The 20295-nt window shown below is 42.9% G+C and overlaps 1 protein-coding gene across 5 annotated transcripts in view; it reads right to left on the bottom strand.

Moving 5' to 3' along the window:
• COL25A1 (collagen type XXV alpha 1 chain) overlaps positions 1-20295 on the bottom strand; it is a 588595-nt gene that overhangs the window by 553414 nt on the left and 14886 nt on the right. For all 5 annotated transcript variants that reach the window (XM_040329411.1, XM_040329395.1, XM_040329418.1 and 2 more), the window contains exon 2: positions 16771-16840. In XM_040329411.1, the coding sequence (XP_040185345.1) occupies positions 16771-16840 (70 nt within the window). The remainder of the gene's footprint in view (positions 1-16770; positions 16841-20295) is intronic.

Genomic DNA, 20295 nt, shown 5'->3' with positions numbered 1-20295 from the left:
CCTCCCTAATCTTTTAGCATTTTAGGAGGTGCTTTTAGCTAATCCCACAGCGATGTCAATCATACATTAGGCTTAACCTTTAGGTCAGTAACACCAGGAAGCGCCCATAGGGTTAGTGTTTTTTTGACCCTGCTCTACAGGAACAGTGGCAGAACATTTCCACTACGAGGTCAGGATCCAATCCCGCTTTCTTCTATACTCTTTATCAATAAAACCTGAAATGTTCCATGCCCATTCATAAGATGTTTTACAGGGTAAATTTAGCTTTTCACATCAGTGGATTCTGCAAGAGCTTAAAGCTTCCTCATGTATTGGGAATAATCCCTTGTGAATGTATTCTATTACACTAACTGGTGTGATGAACAAGGGCCCCTCTAACAATATGGAAGGGGCTCCTCTATAAACGTTGATTTGATTTAAATTAGCACAGTATGTTCAAAATGATCCTGTCTGTTGCTGATGCTTACTTATCCATAAACGAAAGAACTGGAAGCTATTTCAACATGTGACCCCCTTTTTTATATTAGCTGTAATCCAGTTTAAAGCCGATGTTCCAGACAGGGCCATCAATCCACATGCTTACATCAACAAAGCCTATACATGTGTTTGGCTCAAACCCAATTATCTTGATATGATGTGCGGGTGCATCCTTTATGTGTAGAGATGAGATATGTAGGTGTAGTGCTTCTCTGTTTAAATCACAAAGGGCGGGCACCAAACTCAGCTATAGGACACTAAGAAGATAATGCGAAAAACAGGCCTACAGCTCAAAAGTACATGGTTGCGATATGACATGATTGTCAAAAGATACGCAGTGCTTAGAGGTTAACCCTTTCCAGCAGCTTCATTCTTGTTATAAACAGTACACATTTAAAGTGGACCTCAAAAAAAAAGTTTAAAAAAGGAATGGTTTTACAAGAGGCATATCTTTAACAAATATATTATACTATTAATTTTAAAATTCTGCACCTGTATATTATAATAAGGACAGAAAATTGCATAAAATATGTAGAAAACATTTGACACTGTTCTTCCTGCTGACTACTGCAAAGCCTGTTGTGGCTGCTGATGGGCTGAAGGTTTTTGTAGGTGGCAATAAACTAGTTAGGACTCTGTCTCCTGACTTAACCCTTGCCCACTGGGCACGTAAACCCCCTTTCTAACCAGGCTAATTTTCAGCTTTCGGTGCTCTCACATTTTGAATGACAATTAGGCCTCGTACACACGACTGAGTAACTCGTCGGGCGAAACACATCATTTTCCTCGTCAAGTTCCTTGTTAGGCTTGTCGAGGAACTCGACAAGCTTGCTTTGCGTACATACAGTCAATACAAAATCTCCTCGTTCTCAAACGCGGTGACTACAACACATAGGACGGCAGGGGAAGTTCGATTCCACTTGTACAACTCTTGGGGCTGCTTTTGCTAATCTCATGTGTTTGCGTGTTAAGTAAAGGTTTGGTAAGAGACGATTTGCACTTTTCAGTCCGTTACAGCTTTAGAAATGTGTTCTCTCCATTACAAATGCTACTTTTACTCCCGTCTCATACTTTATTATGAGCAAGCGCGGGTTCCTTAGCATACACACGCTCGAGTTTCTCGTCAGAAACCAGCCCGATGAGGAACTCGACGAGCCAATTTGACTCCCGTCGAGGAAAAAGAGAACTTGCTCTCTTTTTGGTTCGACGAGTTCCTCGACAGTTTCCTCGATGAAAAACATACACACAACCAGTTTCCTCGGCAAAACAACTCTCCCACCAAGTTTCTTGATGGATTCTGCCGAGGAAACTGGTTGTGTGTACGAGGCCTAACTCAGTCATGCAACACTGCACCCATACGACATTGTTGTCCATTTTTTCACACAAATAGAGCTTTCTTATGGTGGTATTTAATCACCACTGAGTTTTTTGTTTTTTTGTGCTATAAATGAAAAAAAAAAATCTAAATTGTCTTTGTTTCTGTTATAAAATTTAGCAAATTAATAATAACCTTCATAAATTTTGGCCAAAATTTATACTGCTACATATCTTTGGGAAAATAATACAAATCAGTGTATATTATTTGGGCTTTGTGAAAATTAGAGAATCCACAAGCTATGGTGCCAATCACTGAAAATTGATCACACCTGAAGGTGAAGAGGAAAAGCCGCACTGTCGGCTCTGTGTTGAGAAACATGTGCTGGTCTATATAGTGTAATTGTATATAAAATGCACTTTCTATCTATCAGAAAGTGCTTCACAGTGCTAAATCTTTCATCCAATTTCTAAATTGCTGCATTGGTAAATTTCAAAAGCCAATATAAAGGAATAGTAGTGATAAAAAAAGCACTTGTGGGTTTAAAGCGGGGTTCCACCCAAAAGTGGAACTTCCGCTCATCTTATTCCTCCCCCTCTGGTGCCACAATTGGCACCTTTTCGGGGGGAGGGGAGACAGACGTCACCGCGGGGCTCCCATCTCCTCCCCTGGCCGCCGGGCCAATAGGAGAGAGGAGCAGGGCCTCGCGCATGCGCTGTAGGGTTCCCGGTGTGAAGACCAAAAGGCTACACTGCTAGGTTTCCGTACCCGCAATGGCAGCGGAGCACCCATCAGCTGATGGTAAGTGTCCATTTATTAAAAGCCAGCAGCTGCAGTATGTGTAGCTGATGGCTTTTAATGTTTTTTTTTGGTGGAACACCGCTTTAAGCAAACATTTTATGTACAATTTTCCTTCAAAGGGGGGTGGGGCAGGGGGTGTGTCCTATGCCTACATACTAACTATTGCTAATAGGTGTCCCTCGTTCCAATGTCAAAAAGTTGGGAGGTATGCGAATACAATGCAGGGGTCAGAAGTATAATGTATAACATAGCGGATACAGTGCAGGGATTAGGAGTATAATGTACAATTTAGTGTAAACGGTGCAGGGGTCAGGAGTATAATAATAAAACATACACTACTGAAGGCAGTGATGGGTCAGGTGTATAAGGTACAACATTGCATGTACAATGGAGGGGTCAGGGCTATAATGTATACCATAGCATAGCATACATAGTGCAGGGGTCAAGAGTATAAAGTACAACACAGTGAATGCAGTGCAGGGGTCAAGAGTATAATGTACAACACAGTAAATGCAATGCAGGGGTCAAGAGTATAATGTACAACACAGTGAATGCAATGCAGGGGTCAAGAGTATAATGTACAACACAGTGAATGCTGTACAGGGGTCAAGACTATGTAAGTTACAGCAATGTGTATAAAGTGTAGTGATCAGTAACATTGTCCCCCCTACTGCTGGTCAGGGGGAGAAGATATGGCACAAAGTTGGTGTAAGAAATTAGGGTACTAGACTCCCTCCCACCTATATCCTAAAATATCTAGCCTCTCTATGCATCTCCACAAAGGACACCCAGTGCCCAGGTATCTGTGTGTGAAAAGTTTGGGTGAAAATCACCTCACATAGCATCTCACCTCACACCTTGTCACTTGTCCCGGAAATAAGACACAGTTGGTAAGTATTTATAATCTACACTGCTTGCTAAACTATGTACCATGAGTGAAATGTCTAAAAACATTACCTGCAGTGTAAACAGCCTGTCTGTCCATTTTACGTTGTTGATTTCAATCCACCATTGCGAAAAACAAACTGATAAGACAGCCCAAATTTACTGGCCTGCTGGTCATGTGATATTATATAAGTGGTGGGTTTATCAAGACCAAACTGAGATAAAATATGTATTACTGATATTGTTTTAAAGCAGGGGTCTCAAACTCAAATTACCTGAGGGCCACAAGACAAGTTTTCATATCCTATGGGGGGCCGCATGCAAACTTTCAAACTTCAAAAACAACAGTACTGGTGTCAGCGAACACATTATTAACCCCCAGCACTGGTGTCAGCGAGCGCATTATTACCACCAGCACTGGTGTAAGTCAGGGTTTGACAAATTTGCTTTGAATCTAGGAGCCAGCTAAAAAAGTTAGGAGCCAGAAAACGCACCCCGTCCCGACGAGCTTGCGCGCAGAAGCGAACACATACACATGTGAGGTATCGCCGCGATTGGTAGAGTGAGAGCAATAATTCTAGCTCTGTAACTTAAAACATGCAACCTGTAGATTTTTTTAAACGTCGCCTATGAAGATTTTAAAGGGTAAAAAAGTTTGTCGGCATTCCACAAGCGGACACAATTTTGAAGCGTGACATGTTGGGTATGAATTTACTCGGCGTAACATTATCTTTCATAATATTAAAAAAAATGGGGATAACTTTACTGTTGTCTTATTTTTTAATTAAAAAAAGTGTAATTTTTTCCCAAAAAAGTGCGCTTGTAAGACCGCTGCGCAAATACGGCGTAACAGAAAGTATTGCAACGATCGCTATTTTATTCTCTAGGGTGTTAGGATAAAAAATATATATAATGTTTGGGGGTTCTAATTAGAGGGAAGAATATGGCAGTGAAAATAGTGTAAAATGACATTAGAATTGCTGTTTAACTTGTAATGCTTAACTTGTAATACCAACGGCCACCACCAGATGGCGCCAGCTCACAAAAAAAAAAATGGCCCGCGGGCCGGTACTTTGAGACCACTGTTTTAAAGCAATCACAATGCAAGTCCCTCTTTAAAATTAATTTAAATAAAAAACATTTTTTATTCATTTTTTGATAAATTGGAGTTGAACATTAGAAAGTAAATAATACATATTTTGTAATTTTTTTACATTTGTATTGATATGCATGTAGCTTTTCTATTCCTTCTTGCTGGCTAGAAACCTGCTCTCTATGTATGCTCTTGTTACTGCTGACAACTTATTGTCTTGTTAACAGTCTGTACTGTAAGTATGCCAAAATAAGTTACTCTGGATTGATTTTAGAGTATGATTTTTCGCTGTTGCTAGCCAGCTTATATGTATGTATAGCAATTTACATGTCATCTCTTGCCAGGCCCCTTACTGTTACCACATCCATTCTGCTCACTGGTTTCAGGAGCCATATTTGAGCTTCCCAATGGAGCCATGTATGATAATGCGCTGACAGTTTGTGGGCCCTTAAGAAGATAAAACTGATGTCTCTATCCATTTCTACATATTACTGGCTAGACTTCCGTCTATGACTATTCCTGATTGTTAATACTGGAAAAACACTAGCTTAGTAGACACACATAGGATGGAGACATCTGAGAAATGATTTGGTTCATGTTGAGAAGAAGGCCCAGTGTCACTTGTATGAGCCACTAGAAACAAGAGATTGGGATCAATAATGAAGATAGGTGACCATTTATTTCCTGATGTCCTGATTTATAGCGATTTATGAAGGATTACGGGCATGTATTTTTATTTTTTTAATAATAGCATTGCTTTAATTAAAAAGTAGAATTTTTTTATAAGGAGAGCCAATTAAAATTACAAGTCACCAAAATAATCCTTTTACCTGAAAAGATGTTCTGAATGTAACCACCGTACACTACACAGCACAGCTTATACTGTATCTGCTATGATATACTGAGCAGATAGAGTGGCCATACCATAGGAGAGCAAACAGGGTGTGCTGGTGTGCCTGAGCACACCCTAATCACCTAGTGTGCGTTAGCATTATCACTCTGTGTGCCAGTGGGGAGATGAGAAGGATCTCCTTCTTACCGGCTCTGCCAAAAGAGTAGTGCTTACGCACTTCTTTCACTGTGTCGGCAGGGAGATCAATATTCCATGCCATACACACACACACATGCATATGTGTTTGAGCTTTGGGGTGCACACCCTAATGCAATAGGTTGCGCATACTTATGGGCCACACACAGGTCATAATTCTTTTTGATTTGTCCACCATTGTTAAAATGATTGTAAAGTCTCATTTAATTTTTTTTTAAATAAGAAACATGTCATACTTGCCACCTCTGTGCAGTTGGTCTTGCTTGGATCCTCCTCTTCTCGGGTCCCTCTTCTGTGCTCCTGGCCCCTCCCTCCTATTGAGTGCCCCCACAGCCAGCAGCTTGCTATGGGGGCACCCAAGCTGAGTCACAGCTTCCTTGTCCATTCAGATACCAAGCCCTGACCTGGCACCGCGCTCTTTCCCATGATTGACTAACTGACTTTGATTGACAGCCGCGGGAGCTAATGGCACCGCTGCTGTGTCTCAGCCAACCAGGAGGAGAGTCTCGGATGGCTAAGACACACGTGGACATCGCTGGAGAGAGATGGGGCTCAGCTACGTAATTTGGGGATGTTGGGAAGGCTGCTACACATAGAAGTTTATTTTATATCACCCTCAGATAAAAAAAACGTCTGCCTTTACAACTCCTTTAAGCTGAGCAGAGATTGATATATTTTTTTTCAAACAACCAGCGGGCTGATCAGTAAAAAACAAACGTATTCCCCCTCCACACAAGCAAGGTGGATGGAGGAATTCTGCCTCTTGAAGTCCTTGTACAGCACAACTTAGACTGGGAAAGAGCGAAGCAGCACGAGGAATCAATCACATGTTCTGTAGTGTTCATCTGTTAAAAGAGAAGTATGGCCAAAGCCTTTTTTTCATACTTCCCTTCTGGATCACCGGAGCAGACTTCTTTCTGCACTCCTGTGACATAGATTTAGCCATCAGCAGGCTAAATCTAGCTGTTGGCTTACGTCAATGAGCCGGTCTAGGCTCTGGAAGGATTCTAACTTTAATTTCAGGATCCACCCAGATGCCTGACTGGCAGCTGGTTCAGCCTCTCAGAGAGCCGATGAGAGCTTGAGCCAGACACTCTCACCCACATTACAGCCCAGCGCTCCAGTGAGCACTGGATAGGCAGAACAGAGAGTGGTGATTGGCGGTCACTGCTCTCTGCTCAGTTAAGACCAAAAACTGAGTGATTAGCACTCATGTGTTGCTCAGTTCTCTGTTTAGAACCTAGCGGGGGACAACAGCATCGGACCAATGCTGCAATCATATAAGTGATAATGTGTGTGGTTAATCTCTTTTTTTTTTTTTGTGTTCATTTTTTTTCCCCTTGCTTTTGCTTTTGCTTAAACAAGGGACAGGAAGGAGAGAGCAGACTGACAGAAAGATCTGCTCCTCAATATTCTGCTTCTCCGTTCACTATCCAGTCACAGGTTGGTGGGGGTGTCAAGATCTGCAAGTGTAAAGCCGACCATAGACACTTTGAAGCTTGAACCAGCAGGAACCAGCCTGCTAATTCAGCAGGAACCAGCCTAGATTTGAACCATGTATGAGCAGGCTGAATGTACACAAGTTATTATTATTATTATTATACAGGATTTATTTAGCGCTGACTGTTTGCTCAGCGCTTTACAACAGTAGGGCAGACAGTACAATTACAATACAATTCAATACAAAAGGAATCAGAGGGCCCTGCTTGTTAGAGCTTGACATCTAAGACCCCATACACACTATACAACTTTTGTTGTCTGATTTCCTTTAGATTTTCCAAAACCATGTAGTGCAAGGGCCTGCCTGATTGCATACAAATTGAAACTGTTAAGTTTTGACCTCATATTACACGGTTTTGGTAAACCTGAAGACAAAAACCTGCAGGAAAACTAATAGTGTGTATGGAGTCTAAGTTGATCAATCAATCAACATGGGTACAACCAGATTGTATATGCGATTATTGCAAGCGGCTGTTAGAGCTGCTGGCAATAATCAACGTCATCTACCCGTGGTTGCATTAAAGAAATTCACTCCATCTATGGCCAGCTTTACTTACCTGCAGAAGTGAAAAGTCGGGTCTTGCCAGGCAGAGTTGTGCTATAGGGCAGAACTGTGAAAATCTCAGAACTGTGAAAATCTTAGGATTGAATGGAAAGAAATCTACCATATATACTCAAGTATAAGCTGAGTTTGTCAGCACATTTTTTGGTTCTGAAAGTGCCCCCCTCGGCTTATTCTCGAGTCACCTTTTTGCGCCTGATCTCCTGGACTTTGGGGACCCGGTACCGGCTGGCCGTAGGTCCCCTGGACCCCAAACTTAACACAGTTCTCCTCTACAAGTGTGCAAAGTTTGCTGCCTAGGGGACCTATGGCCGTGGAGAACCGATTTTTCAAAGCCGGGCACCCCTTCTATATACTCCCATGTTAAACGTAAGTCTAGTCATGGACACAGTGAGGCATGGACACCATGCGGCATGGACACCGTGAGGCACAGTGAGGTATGGGCTCAGTGAGGTATGGGCACAGTGAGGCATGGGCACAGTGAGGCATGGGCACAGTGAGGCATGGACACTGTGATGCATGGGCACAGTGAGGCATGGGCACAGTGAGGTATGGGCACAGTGAGGTATGGACACAGTGAGGCATGGGCACAGTGAGGTATGGACACAGTGAGACATGGGCACAGTGAGGCATGCAGATGGACAACCTGAGGCTTATACTTGAGTCAATACATTTTCCCAGTTTTTTGTGGTAAAATTAGGTGCCTCGGCTTATATTCGGGTCGGCTTATACTCGAGTATATACGGTAAATACTTTTTCAGGTAAAACTATTTCTCATGTATTTATTGTACCTGTGTTCTTAGCTGTTTTTCTAGACTTCAGCGTTAAAGTAAACCCTTTTACTAAAAACAGTAAAGCAGACATAATGATGTAAATTGGCCACACTTGATTGCCTGCACATACCTGTCTTATTTCTGAGGGCCTTAAAGGAAAATTCTTCTGAGTATGGGGGGAATGTGATCTTCTTTCTTTCACCCCACAATGCACTGCGAGTAGCCAATAGACATGTGCATTCGTTTTCGTTAGAATGCATTTTCGTCCGAAAATCTGTTTTTTTCGTTATCGTTTTAACAAACAATAACGAAAGTGCAAGAAACGAAAACCGAAAGATCCGACATAAAAAATGCTTTATTTTCGTTTTCGTTGCGGTAAAAATTCAATATTGAGAGATTCGACATTATAGGGAAAAGATTCGACATCATAGAGAAAAGATTCGACACTATAGAAATAATAGATTCGACATTACAGAGAATAGATTTCGATTTATGAGAAAATAGATTCGACATAATAGAGAATAGAGTCGACATTATTACTAGTCATACAACATTAGGATTCTTGTAGGCGGAATATTCGAACAGAAAGGTACGATTCGGCGTAAAGATTCGACGTTCCGTCTAATATTTTTTTGAGCATTAGACAGGAACAAACAACGATTCGACGTTCCGGCGAATATTCTTTTGAGCATTCGACAGAAACCAAGTATTATTGGATTTTCGGACGAAAGCTATTCCCCAACGAAAAACGAAATAAATCAAAACAATTTTCGGGAGTAACTAAATAAATTTACTTTCCAAACGAAAACGAAAAAACAAAACAAAATATTCCAGTCTGCACATGTCTAGTAGCCAATTGCTATTGAAGGATCAAAGAGATACAAACTTTTTTCCCACAGCATGAGATAATAACAAACTATACATAGGAAATAAGATTGATTACATTCATTTATTTTCTTTGAAATGTATAATTATAAAAAAAAAATGAAAGACCACATTTCCCCTTTAAATACTCATTAAAGATGTATTTAACCGGCATCAACAGAAAATGCCAAAGTTTGGTGCCAGCCGATCTGGCGACCTGCCTCCTGGGGTTTGTCTATCCCTGGGCTAGTATATTTTTTCAGGGCCAGAAAAGCACATCTGTATAATTTTACCCTTTCTCAGACACTACGCAGACCACCATACATATTTATAATAGCGTCACCTTAAACAGAATGCAAACAGAAGCACTTCCTTTTAGCGTTAGATTTAGCAAGAAAAGGGAGAAGCTTTTGGTGTAAGCAGGAAGATAGTTCAGAGATCCACACATTTCAGCTTCCCGAGACTGCTACCTCAACCGTGCCTTGTACAAATGGCAGTGTGATTGCAGATCAGCCTGGCTCAGCGCTTGCAGGCATACGTATCCTTCTTCTGCACAGCTCTATTAAGTGATGTAATGTTAAGCTCTAGTGGCAGTGAAGCAGAAAAGCAGAGGTACGTCTTACCAATAGATCATTCATACTCACAGGCCCCTCTGAATATACAAAACTACAACCAGCATCTTAATATAACCTAAAATACATTGTGCAAGGGAAAGAAGCAAATATATAGTAGTGCTCAGCCCAGCAAGGAGGGGATCTGTCATGTATAAAAGAGTAGAATATTTTCATTAACTTTCTCCGAGTCCAGATTAATGCTACAATATAAATATAACAGTGGAAGCTGCCATTGTGAATGATCAGCCACAGCATTCTGGCACAAAATAGCATCAAGAGCTCATAACTTGCAGTTTGCTGTAAAACCGTCAAGTGCATTTTATATAAATATAGCAAAAAAAAAAACTGCTGATTTTAGACTTTTGATTGATCAGCAATGGCAGCATGAATTTAAAACCAAAAATGATTCCTGCATTCAGGGCCGGATTTGCTCTCCCTGCCGCCCCAAGGCCAGGTTCCACAATGCACCCCCTCCCCGCCAACCGAACCCCCCCCCCCCAAATTAACGGAGAATGTGCGGCACGGTTAGTTCAAATATGTTTTGTTTGTTTTTTTACTTTTTTTATTTTTATTTATTTGTAGCTTGTCGCTTACTTTTTTTAATTTTTGTATCATTTTCTTATTATTTTTCTTATTCTTTACTTTTTTATTTTATTAATTTAATTATTATTTCTTATTATTTATTTATTTTTTATCAAATTTTTTTCACTTAACTTTTTTGCTATCACACATGAGAAAACAATTTCCTGTGTGATAGCAATTGGAGGTGACATGTTCTCTTTATTGACCCTGTCATCTCCAAAACAGGAGTCCTAGCACTGTGCTAGAACTCCTGTCACAGCTGAGATGGGAAGAGCACAGCTCTCCCCTCTCACTGTGTACATCGGCAGCAGGGACAGGTAACAGACTCGGTGGCCAGGGGGAGGACAGAGTCCCGAAGACAGAGCCAGCAGAGAGAGGTATGTGGGGTGGGGGGGAGAGGGGAGGACGGATGGGAGCACATATTTTACAAGTGATTTTGGCGACATCGCCGCAATCACTTGTTAACGAGCGAGCGGATTCCCCCATAACTTACCGCCCTTAACTGTATGTTCCGGGCGTCGGGGGACTCCATGCCACTGCTGCCCCTTGGAGCCCTGCCGCCCCAACGCCTGGCCTCAGTGGCCTTGTGGGAAATATGGGCCTGCCTGCATTGCTTTGATGTCATCTTGTGTCACATACAGTAAGTAGATCCACTTTGTATCACACGTGATCATGTACCATTCAGGATGAATAAAGACCAGGAGCTCACCCATCAGTATGTACAAGGATGACTGATGATAAAAGTCTGCTTTATTTTTTTTATTAGCAAGCACCCAAACTCAGTATGATTTTTATCAGCATATACAGGTTAAAGAGGAGTTCCACCCAAATTTGAACTTCCGCTTATCCCACTCCTCACCCCCTTACATGCCACATTTGGCATGTAATTTTTTTGTGGGGGGAGTGGGGGCTTCAGGAAGAGTGGGACTTCCTGTCCCACTTCCTCCTTCCTGTAGGCGACTAAGCTTAATCGCCTACAGGAAGGGGCTGCTGTAGGCGATCGCCTAGGACGATCCTAGGTGATCTCCTGGCCAATTACACGGCGCAGCGCCGGGCCGCGCCGCTCGCGCATGCGCAGTGCCGCTCGCGCATGCGCAGTGGGTGCCCAGCCGTGAAGCCGAAAGCTGTCACGGCCGGGTGCCCACACTGAGAATGAAGACGCCGGCCGGAGAGGGGGGAGAGGAGCGGAGCCCCGGCCGGCGCGTCGCTGGAGCGCTGGAGCAGGTAAGTGTCTGTTTATTAAAAGCCAGCAGCTACACTTTTTGTAGCTGCTGACTTTTAATAAACATACAAATTGGCTGGAACTCCCCTTTAAATAAGATTAAAGCAATTACATCTGCACAACATTTTTTAATTATAATATTGTTTTAATATTTATTTCCCAGTGATCTAATTGGTGACTGGATCAACTGTACCATAAGTCCCCTTTCACACAGAGGTGCTTTGCAGGCGCTATAACGCTAAAAATAGCACCTGCAAAGTGCCCTGAAAGAGCCGCTCCTCACACTTTAGTGTGAATGCCCGAGGGTTTTCACACTGCAGCAGTGCGCTGGCAGGACACTAAAAAAAGTCCTGCTAGCTGCATCTTTGGAGCGGTGAATTAGTGGTGTGTATACCTCTCCTCCACCGCTCCTGCCCATTGACATGAATGGGCACCGCGGCTAGACCAGACGGGTGGTTTTAACCCGTTTTTGGCCGCTAGCGGGGGGTTAAAAGCGCCCCTCTAGCGGCTGAATAGTGACGGTAAATCACCGTTAAAAATAGCGGCGCTTTACCGCCGACGCATCCACTGCCCCAGTTTGAAAGGGACTTAAGCAAAGTCAACCAGGTATTGTTAAAGTAAACTGTTAGGCCGCGTACACACGGTCGTTCCAAACCGATGAGAATGGTCCGACGGGCCATTTCCATAGTTTCACCGCTAAAGTGGCCTGATGGTCTGTAGTGCGTACACACCATCGTTCCAAAAACCGATCGGGTCAGAACGCGGTGACGTTAAACACACAAAGTGCTGAATAAAACGAAGTTCAATGCTTCCAAGCATGCGTCGACTTGATTCTGAGCTTTCTGTATTAACCATCGGTTTGGACCGATCGGGCAGCGGGCCATTGGTTCGATTTTGAAGCATGTTTTAACATTTTGGACCGAAGGACAACAGACCGATAGGCTATACACACGGTCGGTTTGGACCGATGAAACTGAACCTCGATCCATTCTCATCGGTTTTGTCCGACCGTGTGTACGCGGCCTTACTCAGGGAAACATGAAGGCCGCCATTGATGGCACCCCCGTTGTTTAGCTGTCTCTGGCTTTATTACTTCAAATCACTGACCCAACACAAGGATGCAGCAAGCAAAGTGTGAGTGCAGACAGAACTCTCACTATACATACTTGGCCAGAGTAGGTGATGCTGACAAAGCCATTGGACCAGCACAAATTGCAAGCAACCATCATTTTTATTACAGGTACTAATAAAGCACCCTCAATTTACACAGCGCTTTGTATATATATATATATATATATATATATATATATATATATATATATATTACCATCAGGAAACTTGCAGTTTAAAGTCAATACCTACACATAACCGATTTGGGCAGATGCCAATTAACCTACCAGCATGTCTTTGGAGTGTGGAAGGCTACACAGGCACAGTGATAACATCAAAACTCCAGGCAGGTAGTGCTAAGGTTGGATTCAAACCAATGACCCTAGTGCTGCTAGGTAGAAGTGCTAACCACCTAGCCACTGTGCTGCACTAAAATCTCCAAAAATATTTTATACACATCTACTACTTAATGGTCCTGTAATCTATTTTTAATGAACTTGTTTCTTAATTGTGTTTTTCTACCTCTTGAAACGTCCTCCTAGAGGTCCTGAACCTCTTCTTTTCTTTTTTCACTTCATTGCTCTATGCATACTACATATCCAATAGTTCATAGTCCTTAGTACATCTTGCAAGAAAGACAGAATGGCTACTTTCCAACATACATGGATAACTAACATAGCCACCCTCTAGGAGGTAGTCATATCACAGCAGCAAAAAAAAAAAAAAAAAAAAAGAGAATTAATGGACACTAGTGCTGAGAAAAATATGCAAGTTGCTATTTCTGAACTCCATTTCAAAATGCTAGGTGACTGGCTTTCTCTAGCCTCAATGCTCTGAATTTCGGGAAAGTCACAGTCAATTTTGAACTTTAAATGTGCATACCTGTTGCATGGCAGTGCCCGACGGCTGCCATACAGGGCTCAAATTTTGTCATGCCAAGTCATGGGTGTCCCTGGTGGCACCACCCAGGTCAAGAAAGGTTGATTATTCATTAAAATTTTGTTGAATGTGCTGAATAGAAAATTGTTGGCTGAACAGTGACTGCATCAGGTGCCCACCTATCAGAATACCATAGCTGGCATTCAAGATGGGTCCATCAGCACTGACTGGTGTGGATGGGGGAACCTGTTAGATTTCTTTCAATCAGCCCACAGGCTGAACAAAAGCAAGCATAGCATAGCATGTATAGCCAGCACTGAAGCCACTAGTTCAACTAGTCATAGGTGTGCGTAGCCTTTTACATTAGCTTAAGCTTAAGCACACATGTGTGTTTGTGTATTTATTTATATATATATATATACACACAATATATATATATATATATATATATACACACACACACACAGTACAGTATCGCACAGACACGTACGCTTTTAAAAAATGAATAAAACAGATTCCTTATTCCCTTCCCCTGCAGCCTCAGCTGCACTGGACAGCGAATAAAAGAGAAGTACTCTGGGCTTAGTGGCTTCCTGTTCATTCACTAACTGAAGCATATTAAACACAATTTCTCTATGCTTCAGTTATGAATGAACACTGGAGCGATCGGCATCAAACAATCACTATGTTCATTCAGAAAAGGAAGGGGCCGGTAAATTACATATTTACCAGCCACTTCCATGCTGAAACATCTCCCATAGCAGTCGAGAGGAGAGGAGGGAAGCTGACAGCTCTGCAGGTGGGGAAGGGGGAGGCAACAGGGTGATTAGGGTGTGCTCAGGGAACACCAGGTACACGCAAGAATTTGCCTGATGTGCCCGGGCACACCAGGCACACACAAGAATTTTCGGCAATGCACAGGGTGATTAGGGTGGGCACATCAGGCACGCACACAGGGCCAGATTCTCGTACAGCGGCGTCATTTTGTGCGGGCGTAACGTATCCGATTTGCGTTATGCCTCCGCAACTTAGACGGGCAAGTGCTGTATTCTCAAAGCACTTGCTCCGTAAGTTGCGGCCGCGTAACGTAAATCGGCCGGCGTAAGGCCGCCTAATTCAAATGTGGAACAGGGGGGCGTGTTTTATGGTAATGTTCTGTGACCCGACGTGATTGACGTTTTGCACTTACGGCGCATGCGCCGCCCGTCGAATATCCCAGGGTGCTTTGCGTCAAAGTATGCCGCAAGGACATATTGGTTTTGACGTGTACGTAAATGACGTCCAGCCCCATTCTAATTTCGACGCGGGAACGACGGCCATACTTAACATTGGTACGCCGCAGTTATGCCTCATATAGCAGGGGCAACCTTACGCCGGGAAAAGCCTAACGTAAACGGCGTATCTGTACTGCGTCGGCCGCGCGTACGTTCGTGAATTCGCGTATCTAGCTAATTTACATATTTTGACGCGTAAATCAGCTTACACGCCCCTAGCGGCCAGCGTAGAAATGCAGTTCTGACGCCGTAAGAGACTTACGCCAGCGTACATGGCTAAGCACCTACTAAGCACCTACACGCCCTACTATAAAAGCAGAATTGTAAAGCACAATATAACGGTACTTATACACATATAAAAATACCACAAATCATATCAGTGAGCTTAGACGCAGCAGCCTGAAGTTTCATTAATCCATCCCCGGCTAATAGAATGTATTGGATTTCCAAGTTAGGCAGCATGGGACAGTTCTGCCAGGAGTATTGTACACCGAGAGCCAACTGTCACAGGCTGCTTCATTCCTTGAGGCTGTTATGCAGGCTGCGTTCGTCACAAGTCAGCTCCGCTGCCACATGCACCCAGGGGAAAAAAGAGACCCCCAGCCTGAATACCAGCCCTAAACATAGCCTTTCATCTTCCACACCAAGCCTGAACTGTCATTCATCAATCCTTTCCACACAATGCTGCAGTGTAATGCCCCGTACACACCATCACTTTATGTGATGAAAAAAAACGACACTTTCTGTGAAGTAAAAAATGACGTTTTTGAAACTTCAATTTTCTAAGACGAAGTTGCCTACACACCATCGTTTTCTCACAATGATCTTGCAAAGTGAGGTTACGTTCCACCACGTTTTACCATTGAAGCTTGCTTCTGGGCATGCGTGGATGAAAAAACGTCTTAGAAAACGACGTTTTTTGCTACACACGGTCAATTTCTGTGAAGTAAAAAGTGCACTTTTGAAAAACGACACATAAAATTGAAGCATGCTTCAATTTTTTTCTGTCGTTTTTTACAAGACATAAAACGACGTTTTCCCCCACACACGGTCAATTAAAGTGACGTTTTTAAAAACGTCATTTTTTTTCATCACATAAAGTGATGGTGTGTACGCGGCATAAGCCTGTGGGTTGCCTCTGTCAAAGGTGATCTTGACTATACTGTTGCAGTTGTAAATTCAGTCCTAGAGATTCCGCCTATACTTTATCACCTGGGTCAGCAAATTGAGTCGAACAAGAACAACTTTCCCTCAAGGCTGAAAAAATTAATCATACATAAATTAAACACAAAAGACAAAAGCGGCGGGGATAGATGCGAGAGGTTATGGTTTCATCGGAGTTCATTACAGTTGCCGCATTCAGCATTTCACAAATCCCTGAACACACACATTGATAATTGATATCAGCTCATCCAAGCATAGAGTACAATGGGATCTGATCATACAAACAATTGCCAGTAATAATAATTCAACACTCCATTGCTTAGTTTCATTGCCAGAAAACAAGAAAATGTGTTTTTGTCTATTCGTTGTCAATATCTATAAGGAAGGAGCGGTGAGGTGCTCACAAGTTTTTCTCCTTCGTCGATAATATTAAAGAACGTTTTGGAATTCTGAAGAAAAAAAAAGCAGCAAAACAAACCAAACACGAGAACATTAGGGGTGACCTTTCCAGACCTCTGTTACTGGACTAACAGGGAGCTCTGTGCCTTTCTTTGATTACCAAGGCCACCAAGGGGCACAAAGATGTCAATCAACACACCACATTTACCTGCTGGGCAGTTGCAATCTGCCGGCGCTTCTCTTGAGATTCGGATTTTCGCCATGTGTTCATATGACCTCTGTAGACAAAAAAAAATAATGAGTGACTGATAAATACACAATGTAAAAAATAAATAAAAGAATTACAGCTTATACAATTTTAACTAGCAAAAAAATGCACATAAGAGGGATAATAGAGGGTAACCTCCATTTAAAGAGGAAGTAAACCCTCTAAAACATTTATTTAAAAAAAAAAACCTGCAAGAGAAAGGCATAATGAGCTAGTATGCATAGCATATTAGCTCATTATAAGTTACGTACCTGAGATCGAAGCCCCCGAAGCAACTCTCGTTCCTCTCCTCCGCCGCCACCATGATACCCGAGTGATCCCAGGGATCGCGGCTCCGGCGTTGTGATTAAGACAAGCTCTCATGGAACATTTGTCGGAAAATCCGAGCGTGTGTACGCAGCAATAGTTTGCACTAGGCTTGATGATTAAGGCAACATTCCTCACTAACACTATTAATGGGGCACCATTCCTCCTACTAAGACCAATGATGGGGTACTATTGCTCCCACTGACACCATTAATAGGACACTATTCCTCCCACTGACACTATTAATAGGACACTATTCCTCCTGCTAAAACAAATGATTGGGGCACTATTCCTCCCTCTGACAACATTAATAGGGCACTATTCCTCCTGCTAAAATCAATGATGGGGCACTATTCCTCCCACTTACACCATTAATGGGGCACTATTCCTCCCACTGACACCATTAATAGGGCACTATTCCTCCTTCTAAGACCAATGATGAGGCACTATTCCTCCCACTGGCACCATTAATAGGGCACTATTCCTCCCACTGACACCATTATTAGGGCACTATTCCTCCCACTGACACCATTAATAGGGCACTATTCCTCCCACTGACACCATTATTAGGGCACTACTCCTCCTGCTAAGACCAATGATGGGGCACTATTCCTTCCATTGGTACCTACCTTCCACCTGTTAAGACCAATAATGGGGCAATGTTTACTCCCACACCAGGACATTTTCTACTTACACAGGCCACAGTCCGGCACCCTTTAAGACCGAAAAATAATAAACTGGCCCTTTGTTTTAAAAGTTTGGAGACCCCTACACTATAGCATAAAAGGTAGTATTTTCATTACCTCTTAATTTTTGGATCAAATTTTTTTCAATTCAGTGGAAGTTTAATATCACAGGTTTGCTGACTCTTCCGCATGCATCCTAACTTAACGTTATTGCACAGGTTAGCGCTCCTTAAAATACCACTCGATTTATATCAGTAATAACTCTGAGGTCCTACGAGGTGTCTACTGAGGAGATTAGGGAAAGCAGTCACAGGCAATCCGATGTAGCCACCAGGAGGTCTCTACATACATTTACTAATCTCTATGCTAGATAACGATATAGAAAAATGAACTGTTAGCTCAGTACAAGTCAATAGCTTGTCAGGTTCAACCTGATCCAGACACACATTCTCTTCCAGGTCAGACAGCAGGTCATTTCACAGTTAATATTTTGTAAGATAGGAGTTACATGATCACTTAGGTTTAACAAGCAAATAAATCTAGAGTGAGATAGTAAAGGCAGTAATTCTAGCACTTCTGGGTCATCAACACATTCACTTTATATCATGCAGTGTTAACCTTACTGATAGCCTTTCTGCTGCTCTTCTTGGTGGTGAGACGTGCCAACCAGTGAGTGTCACTTATAAGCAGCAAAATGTCACATACAAATGCATATAGCACAGCATGCATCTGCCTCTAACTTGTGGGGGACATGTGGGGATTTATCACTTATCACTATCTTTCCCGTTATGGATGGGAACATTTAGAATGAAGATAGAACCTTGTTCTATTCTATCCTTTCAGAAGGTATAGTCCATCTTGTGCAAAAGATTTAATAAACGCACCCGCAATAATAAAATCCCTCATCAACACTGACTGTGGTTCAGTTGCAGGAAAGAAAATCACTCCGTCTATGGCCGGAAATCACATCCGTACTTTAAGCTGAACCAAGAACAGCTAACTACACATATGAAATCAGGGGCGGACTGACAACTCATGGGGCCCCCGGGCAATAGAAGATTATGGGGCCCCTGGGCTTACAGATGGCCACCACGCCAGGAGGCAGTGCAGAGGCAGGGCAGCAAAAATCTCGGATTTTCACATCAAAAGCATGTCGGTTTCAGACATATCAGGGACAGATCTAAAAAAAACATAGATTTTTACATACTGTCCCTGGTTTTACTGAGCCTGGCAACCCTGATGGGGCCCCCTAGTGGCATAGGGCCCTTGGGCAGTGCCCTAATGACTCAATGGTCAGTGCGCCCCTGTATGAAATACTGTATATGAAAGCTATATTATCTGCCAAAAGGTTTTTATTTCTGTCCATCCAGATCTGTGATTTCCACAGCTTTGTCACACAGTATAGCTCTAAAGGTAGTGATGGAGGGGCGCTTGATATGGATTCTTTTTACAGGTTATTAAAATGCAGCCAAAAGCATTGTTTGCTCCCAACTGGCTTGTTTTTGGCAACGCACCACAAAGGGGACCCATCAGGAGAGGATGTTGACCCCAATAGAGAAATCCAAGTATGGGTCAAAGAGAAAAGTAAACGAGAATCCTACAATTACATGACAATGTTGTAGTCAGTTGTTCATCCTGACTTAAAGCGGTGGTTCACCCTAAAAAAACAAGTTTCTACCATGAAATCCAGCATACTAGCGTAAGCTACAGTATGCCTTTATTTATTTATTTTGCGTCGTACTCACAGTTTAATCCCGTAGTTACGTTTCAGACTCCCCGCGGCGAATGGGCGTTCCTATGCAGAGGGGAACATGATTGACGGCCGGCTATGGCGCGTCACGCTTCCCGAAAATAGCCGGAGTAGGACTCGGCTCTTCACGGCGCCTGCGCACAGACTAGGAGATGACTGCGCAGGCGCCGTGAAGAGCCAAGTCCTATTTCGGCTATTTTATGGAAGCGTGATGCGCCATAGCCGGCCGTCAATCATGTTCCCCTCTGCATAGGAACGCCTACTCCTTGCGGGGAGTCTGAAACTTAACTACATGATTAAACTGTGAGTACGGCGCAAAAAAGGCATACTGTAGCTCGCGCTAGTATGCTGGATGGCATGGTAGAATTTTTTTTGTTTTTTTAGGGTGAACCCCCGCTTTAAAAAGGCTCAAACTTGGACAATTGGTGTCAAATCTAGCGTAATTACAGTGCAGCACTGAATAGGTGCAGTTTTAAAAGACTAGTCATGAATGTCCCATATAAGATTATTATGAGGCCCCAAGCCACCTCTAATGAAGTACTCACATTGGGCACAGTTGATCAGAACCGTGCCCAAAGACAATGCCTCCCCTCCCTCACGCCGTGGTTGAAAGAAGCGTTCCCAGGCACACTTGCATCATTACCACTGCCAGTCAGAGACCACAATGGTCCTGCTCAGTGACCCATGGAGAGTTCTGCGCTCAGGCATGGTTTTGCACTCACA

This window comes from Rana temporaria, chromosome 1 (genome assembly GCF_905171775.1).
Source record: "Rana temporaria chromosome 1, aRanTem1.1, whole genome shotgun sequence".
NCBI lineage: Eukaryota > Metazoa > Chordata > Amphibia > Anura > Ranidae > Rana > Rana temporaria.
Note: the sequence above shows the minus strand (reverse complement) of the source record. Positions and strands in the feature narration are given on the sequence as shown.